Consider the following 23,769-nt stretch of genomic DNA (forward strand, 5'->3'; position numbering starts at 1 on the left):
TGGAGGGAGGAGGAGGAATGGGGCCACAGCAGGCTCGGGGGAGGAGACGGGGAAGAGGTGGGGGTGGGGCCTTGGGGAAGGGGGTGCAATCGGGCCAGGGCAGAGCGAAGGCGGGGACCCACACTCCCCCTACACATAGTGGCCCATGGCAGAGTGCTTGAGGGGGTAAGGGCAGGAGGCTGGGAGCACCCCCACAACCAAACCAGAGCACCTGCACACACACACCCATACCCACATTCCCACCTGCACCCCTCGCACCCCAAACAGCAGCTGCCCCAGGTAAGCGCTCCACACGCCAACCTCCTGCCCCAACCCTGAGCCTCCTCCCTCACTCTAACTCCTGGCCAGACCCTGCACCCCCACCCCCTGCCTGCTCCTGCATCCCCAGCCCTGAGCCCCCTCCCGCACCCTAAGTCCTGGCCAGACCCTGCACCCCCACCCCCACCCTGCTCCTGCACCCCCAGCCCTGAGCGCCCCTCCCACACCCTAACTCCTGGCCAGACCCTGCACCCCCAGCCTGCTCCTGCATCCCCAGCCCTGAGCCCCCTCCCTCACCCTAAGTCCTAGCCAGACCCCATACCCCAACATTTTTTTACATTTTGTTTATAAAGCGCTCTTATCCCAAGCTCTTTACAATCGTTCACTAATGGTACAAACAATATTTGGAAAGATCATTAAGTGGTCTGCTGAGAACCCCAGCAATTTTCAAGTGGTCTTGGAAAAATAAGTTAGACTACAAGAACAATCAAGATACCTCACTTTATTTTCATTTACTTGCTATTACTTATAGGAGGAGGATGAAGAAAAAAAGAATGAAAAATGGAGGGTCCAGGGGGAGATAAGAGAGAATGTTATTTTTCTTGGGCTGGGTCCCAAGGAGCGGCCCCAAAAACGAAGCTGAGCACAGGGCCTCACTAACTCTAAATCCGCCACTGTGGCTGACCCCTCCCCCACAGCTCCCCACGCCGCAGCCAGGGGCTGACCCCCCATTCCCCGAGCTCCATGTGCGCTGCCAGGACAGGGGCTGACCCCTCCCTCACCCCAAATCCCCACACCACTGCCAGGAGATGGGGCTGAGACCCTCCCCCCACCGCTGCCAGGGGCTGGGGCTGGCCCCTAACCCCCCCCAAGCTCCATTCTGGCTCAGGCTGGGGCTGATCCCCAAGTCCTGCTGCCTGACACCTCGCATCGCCACCCCCCCTACACACACACGCTCCTCCATGCCCTGCTAGGGGGGGCGCACCAGGCTTTTTTGGTAAACTGGACATTTGTTCATTTGCTCTTGCTAGCTGATCAGTTGGCAAGAGCAAACGGGATAAATGTCCGTTTTTGTCAAAAGAAAGTCAGGATGGCCGGGACAGAGCTTAAAAAGGGAACTGGCCCAGCCAAATGGGGACTTATGGTCACCCTATCTCCAGGCAAGTGGGTCCTGAGGGAGTCCAGCCAGGGCTGGGGCAGAGCCTGGCCTGGCTAATCGCGCCACTCCCGAGAGGCCAGAGTGATTCCCCACCCTGGCACTGGACCAGCCCCGGCCACCCTGCCAGCTCAGCCTGGCAGATGCTATCACCTTCCAGCAGGGCTGGTGAGTGTGGCCAGGGTGTGGGGGGCTGCTGGCCAGTGGGAGGTCTCTTGTGCGGGGGGTGGGGAAGGTCTGTGTGTTGGGATGCTGGGCAGTGGGGGGACTGAGTGGGCTGCTGTGTAGTTGTGGTGGTGGGCTGTGGGGAAGTGCACTGGGGAGTAGTGGTGTGTCTGTGGGTGGGGTGCTGGGCAGGGGTGGTGGTGTGCAGGCCACTGTGCATTTGTGGTGGTGGGGGCTGCTGGACATAGCAGTTCTGGGGGACACTGGGCATAGGAAGTTGGGGGCTGTGTGACATAGTATGGGCCCTGAGGGGAAGGGGCACGCTGGCAGCACAGGTCTGGGTGGGCCAGTGTGTGTCTGGCAACTGCTGGTTTGTATACAGTGACCTTGCACTGGGCCCACCATGCTATTCCCCATTGCCCCTGGCTGGCCCATTGCTCTGGGGACCGACCTTCCCACACCATGCCCCTTTGCCCCCATGGGGGCCCATAAATATGTTTGGCGCCGGGCCCATGAAAGGTTAATCTGGCCCTGTCTATCACCATAGTAGTTGAATGCCTCAAGTATTTAAAAGTAGAAATAACAAAAATGAAATCATTCTTTCCAGACTGTAGGAGAAATAACCGGTGATCTTCCTGAAAACACCATCCTGGCCACTATGGATGTAGAAGCCCTCTACACCAACATTCCACACAAAGATGGACTACAAACAAACAGGAACGGCATCCCCGATAATGTCACGGCAAAGCTGGTGGCTGAGCTTTGTGACTTTGTAATAAAAGAATCAAATGGACACAAATAAATGGACATAAATCACCCATAACTATTTCACATTTGGGGACAATGTATACCTCCAGATCAGCGGCACTGCTATGGGTACCCGCATGGCCCCACAGTATGCCAACATTTTTATGGCTGACTTAGAACGCTTCCTCAGCTCTCGTCCCCTAACGCCCCTACTCTACTTGTGCTACATTGATGACATCTTCATCATCTGGACCCATGGAAAAGAAGCCCTTGAGGAATTCCACCACGATTTCAACAATTTCCATCCCACCACCAACCTCAGCCTGGACCAGGCCACACAAGAGATCCACTTCCTGGACACTACGGTGCTAATAAGCGATAGTCACATAAACACCACCCTATACTGGAAACCTACTGACCGCTATTCCTACCGACATGCCTCCAGCTTTCATCCAGAACACACCACACGATCCATTGTCTATAGCCAAGCTCTACGATACAACCGCATTTGCTCCCACCCCTCAGACAGAGGCAAACACCTACAAGATCTCTATCAAGCATTCTTACAACTACAATACCCACCTGCTGAAGTGAAGAAACAGATTGACAGACCCAGAAGAGTACCCAGAAGTCACCTACTACAGGACAGGCCCAACAAAGAAAATAACAGAACGCCACTAGCCGTCACCTTCAGCCCCCAACTAAAACCTCTCCAACGCATCTTCAAGGATCTACAACCTATCCTGAAGGATGACCCATCACTCTCACAGATCTTGGGAGACAGGCCAGTCCTTGCTTACAGACAGCCCCCCCCAACCTGAAGCAAATACTCACCAGCAACCACACACCACACAACAGAACCACTAACCCAGGAACCTATCCATGCAACAAAGCCCGTTGCCAACTGTGTCCACATATCTATTCAGGGGACACCATCATAGGGCCTAATCACATCAGCCACACTATCAGGGGCTCGTTCACCTGCACATCTACCAATGTGATATATGCCATCGTGTGCCAGCAATGCCCCTCTTGCCATGTATATTGGTCAAACTGGACAGTCTCTATGTAAAAGAATCAAATGGACACAAATCAGACGTCAAGAATTATAACATTCAAAAACCAGTTGGAGAACACTTCAATCTCTCTGGTCACTTGATTACAGACCTAAAAGTGACAATACTTCAACAAAAATACTTCAAAAACAGACTCCAACGAGAGACTGCTGAATTGGAATTAATTTGCAAACTGGATACAATTAACTTAGGCTTGAATAAAGACTGGGAGTGGATGGATCATTACACAAAGTAAAACTATTTCCCCATGTTTATTCCCCCTCCCCCGTTCCTCAGATGTTCTTGTCAACTGCTGGAAATGGCCCACCTTGATTATCACTACAAAAGATTCCCCCCTCCCTCTGCTCTCCTGCTGGTAATAGCTCACCTTAAGTGATCACTCTCCTTACAGTGTGTATGGTAACACCCATTGTTTCATGTTCTCTATGTATATAAATCTCCCCACTGTATTTTCCACTGAATGAATCCGATGAAGTGAGCTGTAGCTCACGAAAGCTTATGCTCAAATAAATTTGTTAGTCTCTAAGGTGCCATAAGTCCTCCTTTTCTTTTTGATCTATCTAGGGTTTGTGGGGCAGGGGTGGTAAAAGAGAGGAAGACCTTGTTAGGGGGCTTATTCCTTCAGCCACCTACTTCCCTGGTCCTTCTCGCATGAACAGAGAGCAACAATACCTGAAGTCCAAAGGTGCAAACAATTCAATGTTTATTGGGGCAAACTTCCAGCAAGCATGATTCCAATTTCCTTCCTTAGTGTCCCCCTTCCCAGCTCTGACACCACAGAGCCTTACCTGTGTCCCTGTTCCCATTCTCCCCACCCGTTAGCAAAACATGAGTTCAATTTCCCAACCCCCATTTGCTGTTCCCATTTCCCCCTTCAGCAAAACATGATTCCAATTTCCCCATTCCCTGTTCTCATTTCCCCCCCACACACACACACACTTCCTGATTGACTGCAGACTATATAGTAAAACTTGAGTTTTGCTTAGCTATACCTTAACTAATCATTTTCCTGAAATTTAACTAACCAATCCTAACATACTGTAACATGATTATGTAACCAATTATATCCCATCACCTTAATTAGTTTACACCCAGGAAAATTAATTATACAGCAGACAGGAACAATCACAGAACCAGCTACAGACAAACAATAGCAAAGTGGGAACTATAATGACAAAACAATACAGAAGTGAGGATTTCACATCCCAGCTATTGATAAGTGAGTTCTTGCCAGACAGAATGCTATCAAACTAATTTTCCTTTTACATCTTCTAGGCACTTCCCTTTCTCTGGAGGGGATAGGCATTATCAGGACAGGATTGTATTCCTAACAGCCCAATAGCACCTTCTTTCAATGTGACTAGTTTGGAATGTGAGGATGTGACCGGTCGCTTCCCAGCTTACGGCTGCCTCTGTTGCTTAGCCAAAGGCCTTAGCCTAAGACCAGGGCCTCAGACTGTCACAGTAAGAGAAGGCCCTTACACTGGCAGACAGTGATTTTGATTCTTTGTTTCATACCTCTAAAACTGGCTAAGTGATAAGAATACACCTAAATTCTTAGAGTATAGGCCTTTACAGACAGGCCTGAATATTATATCCTAACAGACCTTCTTAAGAGAAAGTGTCTACATCCTAGAGAAGAAGTGTCTGTACCTTGATAAAATTCACCATCTCAATTAGCATTCATTTACAACTTGATTGGACATTTCAACAAAGAAGCTAATGCCTGAATGCAGACTCTGGTGCAGATTCTCCACTGCCTTGCACCTTATGCTATCAAACTGGATTTAAATGCTCCCATGCTGATTTGCCAGTGTCTTACCTGCACTTTGCATGAGTGTAAGTGATTGTACAAAGTAGTGGAGAAACAGGTCTTTTGTCTCCCAACCCCTAGAAGTCTCCCATCCCTAAAAGGGATCCTTCCAGGATAGGCATGAGCAATACTATCAGGCCACCAGGATGCTTACACTGCTGCTGTACGTGGTCTCCTGATAATAAATACAAGATGTTAGACAGCAATTTTCAAAGGCACTTAGGGGATCTGGATGACTAATTTTCATGGGAAATGAGTATCCATCCTCTAGCCAGCTCTGAAACTTCCACCCTTAGCCTCTACAAAACACCATCTTTCCTTTTTTAAAAAAAGTTTCTTTCATGACAAAACAAACACTCAGAACACTGCTGTTCTGAACACTCAGAAGTTGGCTCACATTTTTGCTTCACGCTAAAAATTTGAAAAGTTGATCTTCTTTGATACTTATTTACAAATGTGCTGACAACTGAAAAAAAGTGGGGGGCTCTGAGGCTTACATTGAAATATCTCTGGGATTTCCATGAAAAATCCCATGAGATAATCAGATTCCATGAGCTCTCATTCTGAACCCCACAAGCTCTTACTACTTTGGAGTGGTTGGTGCTGCAGTGAGTTAATCGTGCATTAATCTTTCACGGCTGCAGAGCTGGGTTTAATTTCAAGGCTATGGTGAAACACAAATGTAATTACAGTAGTGATTTCTACCTAATATCCAATGGACATCCATCCAGATCCCCAAAGCAGCACCCATTTTGGTTTCAGAGTAACAGCCGTGTTAGTCTGTATTCGCAAAAAGAAAAGGAGAAATTGTGGCACCTTAGAGACTAACCAATTTATTTGAGCATAAGCTTTCGTGAGCTACAGCTCACTTCATCGGATGCATACTGTGGAAACTGCAGAAGACATTATATACACAGAGACCATGAAACAATACCTCCTCCCACCCCACTCTCCTGCTGGTAACAGCTTATCTAAAGTGATCACTCTCCTTACAATGTGTATGATAATCAAGTTGGGCCATTTCCAGCACAAATCCAGGTTTTCTCACCCTCCACACACACACAAACTCACTCTCCTGCTGGTCATAGCCCATTCAAAGTGACCACTCTCTTTACAATGTTTATGAAAATCAAGGTGGGCCATTTCCAGCACAAATCCAGGTTTTCTCACCCCCCGCCCCCCAAAACACACACACACACACACACACACAAACTGGTACCAGCAGGAGAGTGAGTTTGTGTGTGTGTGTGTGTGTGTGTGTGTGTGTTTTGGGGGGCGGGGGGTGAGAAAACCTGGATTTGTGCTGGAAATGGCCCACCTTGATTTTCATACACATTGTAAGGAGAGTGGTCACTTTGAATGGGCTATGACCAGCAGGAGAGTGAGTTTGTGTGTGGTTTTTGGAAAAAAAGGGGGGGAGGGTGAGAAAACCTGGATTTGTGCTGGAAATAGCCCACCTTGATTATCATACACCTTGTAAAGAGACTGGTCACTTTGGATGGGCTCTTACCAGCAGGAAAGTGAGTTTGTGGGGGGGGGGGGGGGGGCGGAGGGTGAGAAAACCTGGATTTGTGCTGGAAATGGCCCAACTTGATTATCATACACATTGTAAGGAGAGTGATCACTTTAGATAAGCTATTACCAGCAGGAGAGTGGGGTGGGAGGAGGTATTGTTTCATGGTCTCTGTGTATATAATGTCTTCTGCAGTTTCCACAGTATGCATCCGATGAAGTGAGCTGTAGCTCACGAAAGCTTATGCTCAAATAAATTGGTTAGTCTCTAAGGTGCCACAAGTACTCCTTTTCTTTTTACCCATTTTGGTGTGATTCCAGCATGGGCCCAGAATTACAATAGCTGGTGTGCAGGCAGTCACTTGCCTGGGCAGAGCTGGTTGGGGGGGAGGGGGATCATGAGAGACAGCTGGGAAGAGGATGTGAGAAAGAGCTGCAGATGCTGGTCACATCACTTAATGCACCATTGGAAAGAGAGGGAGTAACATGATGATGAGGGCAGGATAAGAACCTGAATAAAAGGGCTAGGTACAGCACCTACCTGCACTGGGCACTGATTTTCTTAGCTTGAGATTGGGGATGAGTAGCCAGCTCTCCCAGTGCCTGGGGGAGGATGGGTCTGACTCAGAGTGCTTGGTGGGGAAGGGGACGATCTCTCCTGAGCGCTTAGTCCTTTCCCAGAGGGAATCTGGGCTTTCTTTGGCCAACAGTTCTGGCCTGGGGCAGAGAGGACTGGAAAGATTTCCCCCAGAGAGCCCGGGCGGAATGCAAAAATGTTTACAAACCAAACCCCGGCCCGTTTTCTCCACAGACCCCAGGCCTGCCCGGGACAGTGCAGAGGGGAGGAGATGGGGGGAGCCTGCTGCCCCTGCCTCCTTGGCGGGAGAGGGGAGGGGAGGGGAGGGGAAGGAAGGCGGCTCCTTTAAGGCCGGAGCTGCCGCTGCGCTCACGCCGCAGTAGCTGAGGCGAGGCCACCGGGGCGAAGCCTCCTCTTGTTTCCTTGGCTGCGATGCTGCCGCCGCCAGATGTTCCCGTAGTCTCCAGCCTGCTCGTCCTGCAGCCTCAGCGGCTCCCATCCTAGCAGCTGCGGGGAGCGAGGCAGCCCCCCAGGAGCGGGCACGGCATCCCCCCCCCCGCCGGCTGGCCTAGGGCCGACTGGGCAGCCGGACCCAAGGGCTCCGGGCCGGCGGGGAGCTGGGCGAGGCGCGCGCGGGGGGCCCCCTCTCCCGCGGAGGGGACCCGCGCCCGCCTCTGCGGGGCGCAGCCCCCGGCGGCCTCTCCCATGCCTGGCGGGGCGCGCGCTCTGCCCCCGGGGCCGGGGCTCCGCACCGTGTCCCCCAGGTAATGCCGGGGAGAGAGGCTAGCGCCGCCGCGACCGTCTGCGTGCGTGTGGATGCGCCCCCGCCCCGTTCCCTGCGCGCCGCGTCCCGGCTCCTCCACCATGTCCTTGGCGTTCTGCGGCGATGAGAATAACTCGGCTGCCTACAACGTGGACAAAGGGGTGCTCAACAACGGCTGCTTTGTGGACGCGCTCAACGTGGTGCCGCACGTCTTCCTGCTCTTCATCACCTTCCCGATCCTCTTCATAGGTGAGTGCGGCTGCACGGCCCTGCTTGGGCGGCTCTGTTTGGGGGTGTGTGGGGGGTGTATTTATTGTTTTTCTGGCGGTCCCCGAGCTCTGCAGCCTGCCTAGCCTGCTCCATATCTCCAGGCAGGGAGCCTTTGCTTCCTTGCTTCAGCCGTAGCATCTGTCTCTTCCTGGAGACCTCCGCACCTTGCCTTGCTGGATGGATCCACCCCCTGTAGTGTGCCTCGGGGCATTCCCCAGGAGCCCACCGCTCCTGGGTTGCAAAGCGCTAGCCTGGGGCTGAGCAGCTGGCACATGGGTCGGGGCAAAGATCGCGACTGGATGCATTTGACAGAGGAGTCTGACATTGTTGCCAGTCGCCTCTGAGCGGGTGGTTTGCAGTCGCTCATTCCAGACTGGCAGGAGAAGGGGAGAGCGAGTTTCTTGATGGAAAATCCTTCCCGGTTGAATTACACAGGAGCGATTTTCAGAAGCACTCCGCCTAAGTGCTCCTGTTGAAGTCAAAGGTAACATGTCCATTACTTCGGAAGGTGGAGGGCTTGGGTCTTGGTGAGCTTTTCTGAAAATCCCGTGTCGCTGCGGATTATTCAGCATGTTCACTGAAGCTACTAATGTTAACACAGTTTAGTTGACAGAAAGGGACACCCTTAAATGTTCATTAAGGACAGTTTGAATTAACCATATCCTACCAATGCGTTAGAGGAGCCTGAGGTACCCCAGTATAAACAGTGTAACTAATCAAGCTATCTGTACCAGTATAATCGTTTGTTGCTTCTGGACTAAACTGTTTAAACATTAATAGACAGCTAAAATGTTAAATGTTTAAAGTAATACTGACTAGATGCATATTTTTAGGATGACTTATCAATCAATCTTACATTAATTATTAAGAGTGAATGCTTCCATTAACACAAGTAGCTCAGATTTGCCTGTGATAAGGGGACTTTGGAAAATCATATGGACTACAAGAACTGGCCGCCTTTATGCAGGCAAAACTCCTCTTCAAGTACATTAAGTTAGTGGAAGTTTTCCCCATGTAAGGATTGAGTAGAAACTTCATAAGGACTCCAGAATTTTGCCCTGTGAGTTTTGTAAGCTGAGGAAATAACAGAACAAGCTTACTGCTAAAATCAGAAAGCTACTGTTTTAGAGCAAGTTGATTTCATATTGTCAAATAATATAGCCACTTCCTGAAAATTAAGCTATCTTAGCATGAATTTACTACCAGACATTATATTGGGGCTAATCCACTTCTTCATTACTGGAACTATGAGTGTCAATTCTGCATAAATTTGTAAGTTACAGGAGTCAGTCACAACACACAACCACAGCACACAACCACAACATAATGTGTCAAAATAGATGTCCTTTGCTCACAAAAGCTCAAAAAAGTCATTTGAGGAGCTATTTAACAGGAAATCTGTGCAGCATAAATGCCATGCTATGCTCTAGTATTTAACTTTCTTAAGAACTAAACATTACTGCTTTAATTTTTAAATTTAAGCAATGATATTTGTGAGCAAAGATGCCTGTCAAAAAGAAAAATTAATTACTTTATGAAATTTATACTTTTTTCTAAGTTATATTGATCAAATTAATTGCACAGGATTTTATTATATATTAAAAATACTGGAATTTTTAAAAGATTTGGTTATAAATATTGTTTGAGATTATTTGGACTCATGGTTTTAAATTTACTGGAAGATCGTTATATATTCTGTGTGCTTTTCGGCTTATATTCCATAATAAAGTTGTTACATAAGTCTCCAATCTTGCAAATACTTGCATAAATTTACTTGCATGAGTAGTCTCATTGATTTAAGTGGGTAGATTCATTTGAGTAAAGTTATAAACATGCAAGTGTTTATAGGATTAGGGTCTAAATGTGTCACTGGTTTGGGGTTTTTTTGGTTTTTTTTTTTTTTCCTTTATACTTGGGCCCTACGCGCTACTATTTTTACAACTAAAACACCCAGTGTTGGTCTTGGAAGTGTTTAGTGCACAAGAAATGTAGGATCAGTCCCAATGTCACATTTTTATAGTGTAGTTGCACAGTGAGTGTCCTCACTTGTAACATTTTCCAACTCAGTTATTGCTTTTAAATATGAAAGAGAGAAAAGAGTTAGGTCAACATTTTTAGCTTAGAACATTTTCTCATTGGGGGGTTATGATTGCGCATAAAAATCCTTATGATGATTCTGCTTTTACATTTAGGATGGGGAAGTCAGAGTTCCAAAGTTCATATACATCATAGCACTTGGCTTCATTTTCCCGGCCACAATTTACGTTGGATCTTGACTTTCATCCTTTTGTTTGTGCTGGTGTGTGAAATAGCAGAGGGCATAGTGTCAGATGGGTAAGTGGATGCATAGTTCTTCTTGATAACACCAACTATCTTTGAAGGGTTTCAATGTAAGTACTACTCCCCTGTCTAAATTTTCATCTAAGCCATTTGGCTTGTTATAAACATATAATCTGTACTCATGGTGATTAACCTACAGACTTCGTATCAGAAATTCCATAGACCTTGCCAAGTATGTGCACACATAAAAATGGCCTGGCCTTGAATCATTTTTAGTTAAATTTAATGACACTATCATTCCAAAGGATAATCTTAGAAATATCCTGACAATTCAAGCAGATGGTGATGTTTTAATGAAATGTCTAAGGACCTGATCCCACAGTCCTTGCTCAGACAAAACTCCCATGTACAGGATTAGCTAATAAATGTTCCTCTATGAGCCAAGTTCTGCTTGCCTTGCTCAAAGGCTCATTGGACCTGATTCTCTTCTCACACATGTTTTACACTGGAGTAACTCCATTGACCTCAACAGAGTGCCACCAGTGTGTGAGAAAAAAGAATCAAGCCTAGTGCCTTCTTGCCTTGAGTGGAGCTATTCACGTTACTATGATGGGACCGAAGCCTATTCACTAAAGTTGAAATATAAAGAGAATGAAACATAAACTGGTTCTGTTCCAGTTGAAATCAATGTGTGTTCGACTTTATCCATTCATTGGGAGCAAGATTAGGAGTAGACTACTATACTAGCATATATATATTCTTATTTAATTCTACTATTCCTTTACCTATGACCTGAAATTTGGCATAAGAGTTTATGTAATAAAATATGAGAGAAATTTTCTGAATAAAGCAAGTCATATGAATCCTAGGAGTGCTTTATGGTACCAATAGTTATTTTGTTTTCTTTACCATAATAGGCTGAGAGTATATATGTATAAACATCATGGACTGCATAGCAGTAGCCCTAGTTTAACTGAATTATATCTGTATCAGTTTTGCCCACTATTATTATATTTTATCTCCTTGTAAGTATACATTAAACAGGAAATCCCTCAGCACCCAAAAATCATTTTAGAAAGAGCTTTTCTAATACTGATTTAACTTTTAATTATAAGGATGTGGAGACTTGAAGTAGAAAAATGCCCTTTTTAAGGTTATTCTTAAACTGACCCAGAACACTGCTGTTGAATAAAAAGTGCTTCCTGATGAAAATCAAAGCTCCTAACCATACTGGAGGACTGCCAGCCCACAATCACATCTCTGGAGCACTCGGCAGCTTAGCAAGTTGTTCTGTGAATAAAAACAGATTTTGTTCCTGTAGCAAAGAGACTCCTCATCTTCCTAAAATCAAAACAAGTCTTGCTGTTAAAAGCCCTCTTGATAGTAGTCGGGCTGTCAAAGGCTTTGGCAACCAGCAATAGACCCGTGCTACTGTGTTGTAATAATGGCTTAGTGATATGCTTATATAGTAGCATTCTTGCCGCTTGCTTCTATTTGTGAGTTATAGCAAAATACCTCCTACTCCTACGGCATTATCTGCTAAAACATGGAGTAACTGAAGAACTCTGCTGAAATCTGTGTAAAAAAGATGTGATCCCTAAAATATTGGCTTCTCACTGTTGGAATTCTACTCTGTTGTATAAAAATCTGCCCTTATTTATAAATTTAATGGCATTAAGGTATCCACATATGTCTCCCTATTACCAATAGGGGTTACTTGTCATTAAGCAAAGCATTTAGGCCAAAGGTTGCCCATGTGACCTCATTTATGTCAATGTGTGTGAATTTCCCCAGATTATTCCTTTGGGGGCAGGATTTTGCGTTCCCCGTGCACAGACCCTAGGAATGAACAGTGTTTCAATCCATGCCCTGTGCAATCTCTTGGAGGACAGAACCTTTGCACACTCAGCTCCAGCGACTTCGGTAGCCCGTTCAGGTCTCTGACAGTTCAGTTCTTTCCACCCCACCTCTACCCCATATGCATACCCTCCACTGCCTCTCGATTCCCTATATAAGGGAGGGGCAGAGGGAGCCAGAGAAGCATTCATTCTCAAGTGGGTTTTCCATTAGGATGGGGGATGAAGGTATAAATCCTCCTGACTCTCCCACTCCTGGATTGTTCACAGACCTCTCACCTTGCATGTCCCCACCCTCACTTTAAGCAGCTCAGAACTGAGCCAGGCTGAATTGTAGCCCTTGCTTTCCGAGGAGCACAGGACCTGCTTTGCCCTTACTACCTTGTGGGGAAAAGAGGAAATGGGGCTATGGCTCATCCAACTATCTGCCAGCCGGCAGAAATGTCTGACCAGTACTCTGAAGAGTAAACTGCACTGTCAGTGCAATTCTGCCTTAGTCCTGCATTGCAGGACTGTGTCTTCAAGGCATATTGTAATTCCCTGGTTATTTGGGTGGGTTGGTTTGTTTGTTGATTGTAATTGTTGAAAATGGAATGAGCTAGAATTTGTACAATTTCACTGTACACACACGACCTGACACAAAATATTTCTATAGATGGTGATTGAAATTTACGGATAAACAAAGGAAGAAAAATGCTGCTTGAGAATTTTTTGAGTTTGGGGATTTAAGGATATTTGCACTGTATATTTTGACGTGATTTTTGACCATGTATTTTAATGGTTATGAAGTTTTAACTTTTTGAATTTGTCTTTTGTTGTTAAATAATTGTCTGACCTTCTTCCATAATTTCCCACAACTGTGAAAATTTAAATTGAAAAAAAAAAGTTTTAAACACACAATTTTGCACATTTGTGAAAAATGTAAATGGTTAAAAATAAAAAATGCTTTAAACATTTTAATTATCTGTCAATTCTTAAGAAAGACTCAAATTCTGCCAAGCCTAATGATAAGTAAATAGAGAGGTGAATAACTGACAATTAAACCAGTGTATACTTAAATATATGATTAAGCTTTGTTTAGGGGTGGATGGCTGTGTATGTATGTGTGTGTATATGTAATTTTTGTTAATTTTTATTTTTAAGGGTCTCAGAATCCCGTCATTTGCACCTGTACATGCCAGCTGGTATGGCATTCTTGGCAGCCATCACATCTGTTGTTTACTATCATAACATCGAAACATCAAATTTTCCAAAGTTATTAATAGGTATGTTCCACAATACAGAAAGCTGTGGATGTGTGAATATGTTGCTCTTGTGTTATCTGTTAATTCTGTAACTAAGGTCTGACAGGTTCTGGCAGGAACTCATCATACTCTCATTCGGCTAGGTTTTTGCTTGCTTATCGGATAAAATTAAGCTATGTTTTGTTCTACTGGTTCCCATTATCAAACTTCAGTTCAAATGATATATGCTATTTTTATGCAACCTAAGCTTTCCAACACATTCAACTTCTGTGGGGTGCATAGTGTTTTCTTGGATGCATTGGGCCATGTGCTTTTGTACCTTAGATGGTAGGAGAGAGTTGCAATTGTTACGACTGTAGTCTCAAAAGCCCAGGTGCTGACTAAACCAGCTTACTTAGTGTAATGTGTAATATAAAATAAAAAACTGTAATATACAATTATAGAGCATCAACAAATGCTTTAAACAATATAAAAGTGGGTGTGGTCTGAAATGGGGGAGGAATCAGGGGAAACTGGTGCTGACACTGACCTTCAGCATTTTAACCTCTCCGTGCCTCAGTTTCCTTGTCAGTAAAATTCTCCTTTGTAAACTGCTTTCAGATCTTTTGAATAGGAAATATTGTATAAGCCCAAGTGTTACAATAATACTATGTATCTTACTGTGGAAACAAGGGTACATCCAAACTCTAAGTAGCTACAGAAAAGACACTACTGTTGGTAACCTTACATGCATGTAGGGTGCATTATATGAAGTATAGCAGTCGATTTCAGAGAAAGCCCATTTGAAAAAGGTATAGGTGTGATAAATTAATCTCAGACTGCAAGAGGTTTGAAACTGCTCGTTATTTACTTACACATTTCCTGGCCCCCTGCTATGGCTGAAGGCATACAAGTAGGGGTGCAGTCCTACACAGCATCCCAGCAAGGTCTCTGTGAGTTCTAATTCTTTACGCTTTTTTCAGAACATGGTTTTCATGCTGAAGAGCTTGCATGGTGTGTATCTGATTACTATGCCTATGTTTCACCGGTGGTTTTCTTTTTTTTTTTTTTTAATGCATTTTGTTTCTTTCATGCCAGGAACAGATGAGCCATTTCCACTGAAGTTAGTCTGTTATAATGCAAAAAAGTAGTAGGGGAGGGGTTTCTTCTTCTTCTTGAATAGAGATGTTAATATGAGCTGTCTGGGGCTTTGAATTACCCTTTTTCTATATTATAGGAGGCAAATTGTCAATTGGTGACTTCCCATGAGTCTTGAAAACATTTACAGAAAGAATCCATCTGAGATGGCGCTTCCCCAGAATGCAGCTCAGTAGCTATCATTTCCATTTCCATTTCATCTTAGCAAGTTCTTCTTTTACTATGGCAGACTTTTTTTCTATCTAAAATTACATTTCATTATAGCAATGTTTCAGGGATACTGAAAATCTGAAAGTCCCTTGTAATTCAAATAACATAGTTAGATATCAGCAGCAAATCCTCGGAGCAGGTTTTTCCAACCAGGACTCTAATAGAAAGGTGCACTGTGAACTGACTGAAGAGCACATTCATTGTTTCTTACTCATCATTAGAATAGCAGTAAGGGAAGTAACACTCCGCTTACCTGAAAAGAAGTAAAGCAGCACTTGAGTCAGCATTGGAACCCGTGGAAAGATTGATTTGCTGGTTAAAGTAAAGGCCAAAAACACAGACCAAGATTTTTTAATGTGACTAGCAATTTTGGTTTCCTCAAAAATTTGGAGGCCCAACTTGAGGTGCTGAAAAAGTGCCTAAGCACCCACCCTATGGAGGGGGAAAAAGGAACATAAGAACGGCTATACTGGTCAGACCAAAGGTCTATCTAGCCACTATCTTGTCTTCCAGCAGTGACCAATGCCAGGGAATGAACAGAACAGGTAATCAAGTGATCCATCCCTTGCCCATTTCCCAGCTTCTGGCAAAACAGAGGCTAGGGATACCATCCCTAGCCCTTGTAAGGTATCTCAAGTTGGGCATCTAAAATTACTAGTCTTTTTAAAAAAATGGCTTAAATATATATCCTCCCCTATTTTATGTATTTGTTTAGCCCTTTTGTATACACAACCTGCAGTCGGGTCTCAGCAGTGGAGCCACATGACACTCATAAGCACCACATGGAGTAGGTTGCACTGTTCAGGATCACATTAAAATAGATTTTTCTCCTACATAAGCTCCATTGGTGTGGGAGGAGGGAGTAAGAAAGAAACCTGTAACAAAGTACCTACATTTTTTGTTTTTAAAGGTATTGGAGATCAGAGAGGAAAGCTGGAAGTAGAGGGGATGGAGAGGGAGGGTTGTAGGAGTTAAGTGCTTTAAACGGCCATCTTGATTCTTTGCTAGCAATAACTCAAATCCATATCCCATTCATTTTTAAGCTTGATTCCCCATGTAATTCCATGGTGAGTTCTGCTTATAATGGGATACAGTCAGGGGTGCCTCATTTATTACACCTGTTTTTCCAGGGCCTTTGTAAAGTGGTCCCATGATGCAACTGTGTCTTTTAAAAGTGTGTAAGGGGTAGTTGGGAGGAAGGGTGGGTAACATCTGGCTAGTGTTCTAAAAGCTGAACATCTTGGAGGACCTTGGCAGAAGTACAATTAAAGACACGACCCAAACCCCCAACGGGGTGAGCAATAGTCTGGATGCCGCAATGAGGTATGGCAAAGTTCAATCCTCTATGCTACTTACTGGATTTTGCCATCCTAACTAATGTCAGTGGGGAATTTTGCAACAATATGCACCTTGGGAGCAAATCCAGAATATCAGTAGCTCTCTCTTTCTCTTGATACTGTCTATCCATGATGTCCACCCCGGTCTAGAAAGAGCTTAGCAATCATTGCAATATTTTATTCAGTGTCAGTTTAAAGGCTGAAATTATTTTCTTTCTGCTAGCCAAGCCAAGGCCTGCATTAAACAGAGGTTTTTTTTCCAGAGCAGCAGAAATGGGTAGCAGATAGGATAACACTTTTTGTTTTTTATTTTAAACTATTCTGAAATTTAATCAAAGAACCTGCTTTTCTTCATCTCTGATTAGCATGGGGTAGAGAGAGAGAGAGAGAGGCTGTACTGAAATTGGGACACAACTCTATGTGTTGTGTTCCCTACATATATATTATTACCCCCACCTGTGCCACAATGATCTTTCTCTGTATGTTGCCTATAGAATCTTCATTTGACAAACTGCCAGTAAGACTTTTGAATGTAGGGCCTGTTCCTGCCCAAAGTTATCCAGTGATTTAATGGGGTGAGTAGGGGAAATACATTTCAGAGGAGGTGCTCATGCAGGATCAGTGGAGATGGGAAATGCAACATTCTGGGCTTGCTCAACATGTGCTTGCAGCTCTCCCACTCCCTTGAATGTTCTTCATGCTACAGGATCAGGTCTTTAGTCTTAAGTGTACAGCAGGCATAGTTTTTTCTAAATCCAGTTCCCATCTATTAGGGTCAAATCCTACTCTCAGTTGCATCTGTGCAAACCTATTGAAGGCAGTGGGATTGTACAGATGTAACCAAAGGCAGAATTTGGTCCAGAGCCTTTATTTCACTGATAATCGAATTAAAATGTATGTCATTAGAAGCAGGCACTCTTCCCTACCTGCCCGACAAATGTAGTCCACACAGTATGAAAAGCACAAACTCCTCTCTCTTCCTGACGTTTGATTAATTGGTAAAGCAAACCGAGATCATATAAAAATGAGTTCAAATCTTCTTCCCCAGGCTTGGCTGCCCCTAGGTCTCTTCTCTCTAGAGTGCAGGCACAGCAGTCCTGATAACCTCTCTGCATCCCTTAGAGCCAAGTGGGGTCATGAGCCACCTGCTTGGAGTCCAAAGGATTCCTTTTTCCTGGCAGGATAGACACCTGCTCGCAAGAATGGGGTGTTTCAGGCAAACACTGCCAGCTTGTTACGGTCAAAGAAGAAATTCAGTCACCCTGATTTTTTTTCATATTGTATAATGCAGTGTTTAATAATGCAGCACTGCTTCCACATTCGCTCTGTTAAATCACTGAGAATGTAGTGCAGCTGGTTAGCCATTTTATACATAATCCCATTCCCCAAAGGGATCTTATATTCTGTTTTTGTGCAGTACCTAGCGCACAGATCCCATGGGAGGCCTCTGGAAGTACTTGACTAGTAATAATCATCATCATAATTAATAAAGCATTGAGGCTGCGGTTTTCAAAGGGGCCTAAGGGAGTTAGGTACCCAATTCTCATCAATAGTCAACAGGCTTTTTTGAAAATTGGAGTCTAAACAGTTAACAGACCAAAAGTTCATCAAATTGCTAGATCACTTTCCTGTCATCTGATGGGGGGGGGGGGTTGGTTTGGTTTTGCTATCATTGCTGCATCCCAGTGAGACATGTGAAGAAATAAATTTTTAAAGATCTCCTCTCTGTATACTCAACTGCACAAATTAATCATTAGCAGCTCTTAGACTGTTCTACTTTCAGTTTTAAATGTGACAGCATAGATTGACAGTGTGAGGCTAGATAATGATGACGATTTTATGCAGATGAGCAAATAAAGAGGAGATGTTTGAAATTATTTACTTAAGTATCAACCCCCTACATTGGCAGCATGGCCATGAAGCAACATATCTTTGCAGTCCTTAATGTGAACAAATTATTTGGAACAATGTACAAAATATTAAGCTCATGATAAGTTTTAGAATGGGAGCACAAGAAGAGTAACCGAAAGAGGTATCTTTCACTGATAGATTTACCAAACCAATCTAATTTAATCCCTAGTGAAATAAATAAAGCCTCCATTCTGCAACAGGATCCACATGAATGGACCCTTATGCCCATCCAGAGTCCCAGTGGAGCACCACCCAGGTTCAGGGTACCATCTACACCAGTGGTTTTCAAACTTTTTTTTTCTGGCGACCCAGTTGAAGAAAATTGTCGATGCCCATGACGCAATGGAGCTGGGGATGAGAGGTTTGGGAAGAGCTCAGGTTTGGGGTGTGGGAAGGGCTCAGGATTGGGGCAGAGGGTTGGGGTGTGGGGGCAAGGGCTGCGGGATGGGGCTAGAAATGAGGGGTTCAGGGTGTGGGAGGGGGCTGTGGGCTGGGGGAAGGATGCAGGAGGGGGTCAGGGCTCTGCGCTGGGGGTGCAGGCTCTGGGGTGGGGCCGGGGGGGGGAAGGCTTTGGGGTGCAGGAGGGGCCTCTGGGTTTGGGGGAGCTCAAGGCTGGGGTAGGAGATTAGGGCACGGGGGTGGGGTTTGGGCTTACCTGCTGCAGCTCCCATTCACCAGCGCAGTGGGGGTGCTAAGGCGCACCAGAAGCGGCCAGCAGCAGGTCCAGCTCCTAGACGGAGGTGCACAAGCAGCTCCGCACAGCTCTCGCCCACAGGCATCCACCCCGCCCCCCGCCAGCTCCCATTGGCTGGGAACTGGCCAATGGGAGTGCGGAGCCAGTGCTCGGGGCGGGGGACAGCATGTGGAGCCCCATGGCGCTCCCCTGCCTAGGAGCCAGACCTGCTGCCGGCCGCTTCTGGGGTGCAGCGTGCTGTCAGAACAGGTAGGGTCTAGCCTGCCTTAGCGGGGCAGTACTGCCAACCAGAATCTTAATGAACCGGTCAGCGGTGCTGACCAGTGCCTTACCTTACACAACCTAATACTGGGTCGCGACCCGCAGTTTGAAAACCACTGATCTACACAGATTAAATTGCAGGGTCAGGCCCTAAATTTGCAAATAGTTCTTGGAGGTTAACAGAACCAAAAACTGGGGCTTATAGGGCTTGATCCAAAGTCTACTGAAATCCATAGAAAAACTGAAGATGCCAGTAGGATTTTGATAAGGCCCATAGGGAACTAATCAGGCTAAATTTGGTTGCTGTCTAGATTGTGTTGCAAAATGGGAACACATTAGGGATACAGTTTTAATAGCACAAATTGGAGTGCCACATTCATAAATGTATTCTGTCTTGTTCTGGAAAATATTGAAAACCCCTTTTTCTCAATATTACAGACTATGTAACATAATTATAGTGTCTAATCATGATGTTTAACAGCTACAAAAACACATATTTGCCTTTACAGATTTAAAAATTAGACCTAAAAACAAGGATAAGATTTGGATGACATTTGGAGTTTTCCTGAGTAGGGAGCATTAAGTTGGGAGGCATAGGGGGAATGTATTTTATTAATAGAGTACTAGTTCACTTGTATTCATAGCAGAAGGGCTAAATCACTGTCCCTGACAGTAATCTGGTTCACTAATTACTATCACTACTTGGCTGTTACTCCTAATTTATTCCCTCAGAATTAGATTATTGTCTTGTAAAATGGAACATCCTTCCTCTTTCCCTTAAACAATGCCCAATGCACAGGACTTCTCTCTAAACAGACACCGTATAGTTCATTAATCCCTGCTTACTTAAATGCCTGGTCTTGCAGATCTTGTGGGCATGTTACTCTCACGCAACTCCCTGTAACTCATCAGCAGGAATTTTGGGCATTCAGCAACTGGATGAACCAACAGATGAAGATGTGAGAAAATGTGAACATAGAAGAAATGAGCTGAGAAAGAGGAAGACTAGAGAGGAAAGATGGTCTTGTGGTTAAGGCGCTGGACTGGCTCCAATTCCCAGCTCTGCTACAGATTTCCTGTGTGATCTTAAGCAAGTAATTTAATCTCTCTGGGTATGTCTACACTGCAATTAAAAACCCACGGCTGGCCCGTGCCAGATGACTCAGGCTCACAAGGCTTGGGCTCGGGGGCTGTTTAACTGCAGTGTAGATATTCGGGCTGATGCTGGAGCCCAGACTGTGGGACCCTGCGAGGGGGGAGGGTTCCAGAGCTCAGGCTGCAGCCTAAACCCGGACGTCTACACTGAAGTTAAATAGCCCCTTAGCCCAAGCCACACGAGCCCAAGTCAGCTGGCATAGGCCAGCCACAGGTGTCTAATTGCAGTGTAGACATACTCTCTGCCTTATTTCCCCACATATAAAATGGGGATCATAACACATTTTTTCCCACTCTTTCTGTGTCTTGTCTATTTAGACTGTAAGTTCTTAGAGGCAGACACTGTTTCTTACCATGTGTCTGTACAACCTATTACCTCATGATGTTAGGGTTAGAACCTTCTAAGACAACACAGCTGACCTGCTCAGGTAAAATACAAACGTTTTACTTGACAAGAACAGCTTTGTCAAATTTATCCTGTAATTAGGAAAATTGGTCACATAGACTTGTACTTTAATTCCCAATAGAAGAATGGCCTTATTTGCTAATACAGTTACTCTAAATTGATATTTCTATTATTTTTAAAAGGGGTGCCCTCAGTTGATGATACTTTACATAGCACCCTACATTTATATAATGCTTTTAAAACATTCTCCACCCCAAAGGGATTACAATGTGAGATAATTTAGACAAAACAAGAGGGAGCAATAGTGCAGATTAAGCAAGGAAGTTAAGAGTAGAACAAGGTATAAAGTATTGCAAGAAGAAGTGGATTTTAAAGAGGGATCTGAAAGAGGAAAGACAGGGACACATGGCAGACAAGGAGTAGGAGATTTTCCAAGTGTAGGGGTCAATTTGAAAGAAGTAAGCAGATGGTTGTGAGTGGGGAGATCATTAAAGAGACAGAATTGAACCAAGAGGAAGAATAGCAGGAAATAGTAGCAGAGATGTAGGTAAGGGTGAGATTATGCAGAGCCCTGAAGTTGAGACAGAGACTGAACTTGATTCAGTGAGTGTTGGGAAGCCAGTGAGGGGCTTCAAGGAAGGGGTGACCTGATCCTGTAAGCAGGAGAGAAACACATGGCCCTCCCACCCCATTCTGCCCTGAGTTACACTAGCCACCAAAGGCTAGTCCTGAAGATCTTACCATATATGGGCTTTTTTCTTACACTTTAACCTGATCCTACTATAGGAAGATCAGGTTTCCCTGACAACAGTCATTCCCTTGTAACAGCTGTTCGTGACATTGATCATGAAGTTTGATAAGTAATTGTAGCCCCTGGAAGTTCTGTCTTGATGAAATACAGCGCTTCCATTGTCTTGTAGCAGTAATATAAACTCTACAGGTGCCCCCTGTGATAGGGTTACACCTACTCCCATTGAAATAAATGGTTGCTTTATCATTCACTTCAGTGAAAGTGGGATTGGAGACCATGGGCCAGATCATGGCCCCAGGTTCTGTTAATGCAGGGGATTCTCCACATACGGATCTCAATCCTGCACAGAAAATGTGATCAGATGGACCTAAGTCTCCATCCCTCTCCCCTTGCTGAGATATCTCAGAGTGCCTTGTCCTTCTGTGGATTGCTTAAGATTTACATGGATCCCCTGGGGACCATCCAGCTTTCTGATGAAGCCTCACAGTTGATTCTGCCTGGGGTGGCAACAAACCCCTCTGCCCCCAAGCCTTGCAACAGGAGAATTGGAGAGAATGCTGCAAATGGATACTCTCAGCATTTTCCTCCCCATACAGTTCTACTGTCAGAGTGAACAATCCAATTTGATATTATTAAATATATAAAACCAAATGTGGGGTCAACCTCTGGCTCATCCTACTCAGTTAATGAATCCAATTGATGCTAGTGAGACTACTCCCAGAAGAGCTGGCTCGTGACATGGTGAATGACATGAAATAAACTCCTGATTGGGGTTTCAGTGTCACCAGAGCCTCTTGGTGGAATTATTTGTCTATAGATGGCTACAGCCTGAGTACACTTGAATAGAAAATGCTCTGTGAACATCAATATTCTACAAAAGTTGTAGTTTCCTACTCACATGCCTATTTGCTTTTGTATTCTGTGTTATAAACTGTGTTGCATGGAATTTGCATAGTACATACGCACTGAGGAAAGCAGCAATGTTAGGGGGAAATTTTGCTCTCAGGACTATTTGGCGGCTTTTATCTTTTACATCAAGTAGAGTTCCACACAGGTAAGGAAAGCAGAATATCTAGGTCAACATTCAAACCAAATGCTGTGGATTCCCCAGAATCCAAAACCTTTGGGGTTGGGCCCCTTGGCCTCCTCCACTGAAACAGCATCGCTCCCTTGGAGGGACTGATACAGGCATAGCTTTACAAGCGGATGGAAATTTCCACCAGCAGATCCTCCTGCAAAATTTTCCATGGTCTTACTGAATGTAATGGGAGCAGGATCACATTCTTGGAAACTGAATTGGTTGCCATTTTGATAGGAGAAAGAGCACTGTCTAGTTTCATGCATGCTTGTCATTTCCCTTCTGCATAACCATTTAACAAAGTCTTCTAATTTTGTCTAAAATAAATTCTTTCCACAATCAGTACTGACTAATGTTTGTTGTTTTTATTTATTTATTTATTGGCAGCCTTGCTGTTCTACTGGACCTTAGCTTTTATAACCAAAACTATCAAATTTGTGAAGTTCTGTGATAATGGGGTTGGATTTTCTCAGCTTCGATTTTGCCTCACGGGACTTCTGGTTATTCTATATGGAATGCTACTAGCTGTAGAAATTAATGTCATCAGGGTGAGGGTAAGTTAAATTTCAAGGTAATTCTCATTTGTTTCTTCCTTTTCTTTTATCTGGCTGCTAAATGTAAAAACAAAATCCGTCTGAAATAGAGACCTATTTGAAAACCAAACACTTGAGTAATGTAGTTAAGCCAAATTCATCTTTATTGCAAACTCCTTTGACTCCACTACATTGGCAATTCAGAATGAATTTCCTCCATTTTGTTCTGAAAAGGTGTTTCTTATATGACTGACAACTTCAGTTTTCAGAAATCATTAATCTTCATAAAGGGAAAGATACAGTGAAATGGATAGTCCGTTCTATCAGAAAACAATAGTCAGTGATACCCACACAGAGTATCTGTTGTTTTCCAGTCTCCAAGATCACACACAATGTGATTTTTTTTTAAAATTATTATTAATATTTTATTATTATCATGGTGCTAGAGCAAATCCACTCGTCTCTGGTTATTTCCTCTTTGCTATGGCCACAATCAGAATCCCTATTAATAGATGGCTTTGGAGATTGCTACATGGAATACAATCCAAAATGCCTTATCGCTTCCCTCACAGACAGTGT

At 44.6% G+C, this 23,769-nt stretch overlaps 1 protein-coding gene across 4 annotated transcripts in view; it reads left to right on the top strand.

Moving 5' to 3' along the window:
* Positions 1 to 7,980: 7,980 nt before the first annotated feature.
* The window catches only part of ABCC8 (ATP binding cassette subfamily C member 8), a 135,515-nt gene continuing 119,726 nt past the window's right edge, over positions 7,981 to 23,769 (top strand). For 2 of the 4 annotated variants that reach the window (XM_073347373.2, XM_078853180.1), the window contains exons 1-4: positions 7,981 to 8,316; positions 10,530 to 10,671; positions 13,617 to 13,738; positions 23,045 to 23,211. In XM_073347373.2, the coding sequence (XP_073203474.1) occupies positions 8,121 to 8,316; positions 10,530 to 10,671; positions 13,617 to 13,738; positions 23,045 to 23,211 (627 nt within the window). In that variant the 5' untranslated portion in view covers positions 7,981 to 8,120. The remainder of the gene's footprint in view (positions 8,317 to 10,529; positions 10,672 to 13,616; positions 13,739 to 23,044; positions 23,212 to 23,769) is intronic. The other 2 variants (XM_073347374.2, XM_078853181.1) reach the window with 2 other exon arrangements.

The sequence above is a fragment of the Lepidochelys kempii genome, chromosome 6, assembly GCF_965140285.1.
Source record: "Lepidochelys kempii isolate rLepKem1 chromosome 6, rLepKem1.hap1, whole genome shotgun sequence".
NCBI lineage: Eukaryota > Metazoa > Chordata > Testudines > Cheloniidae > Lepidochelys > Lepidochelys kempii.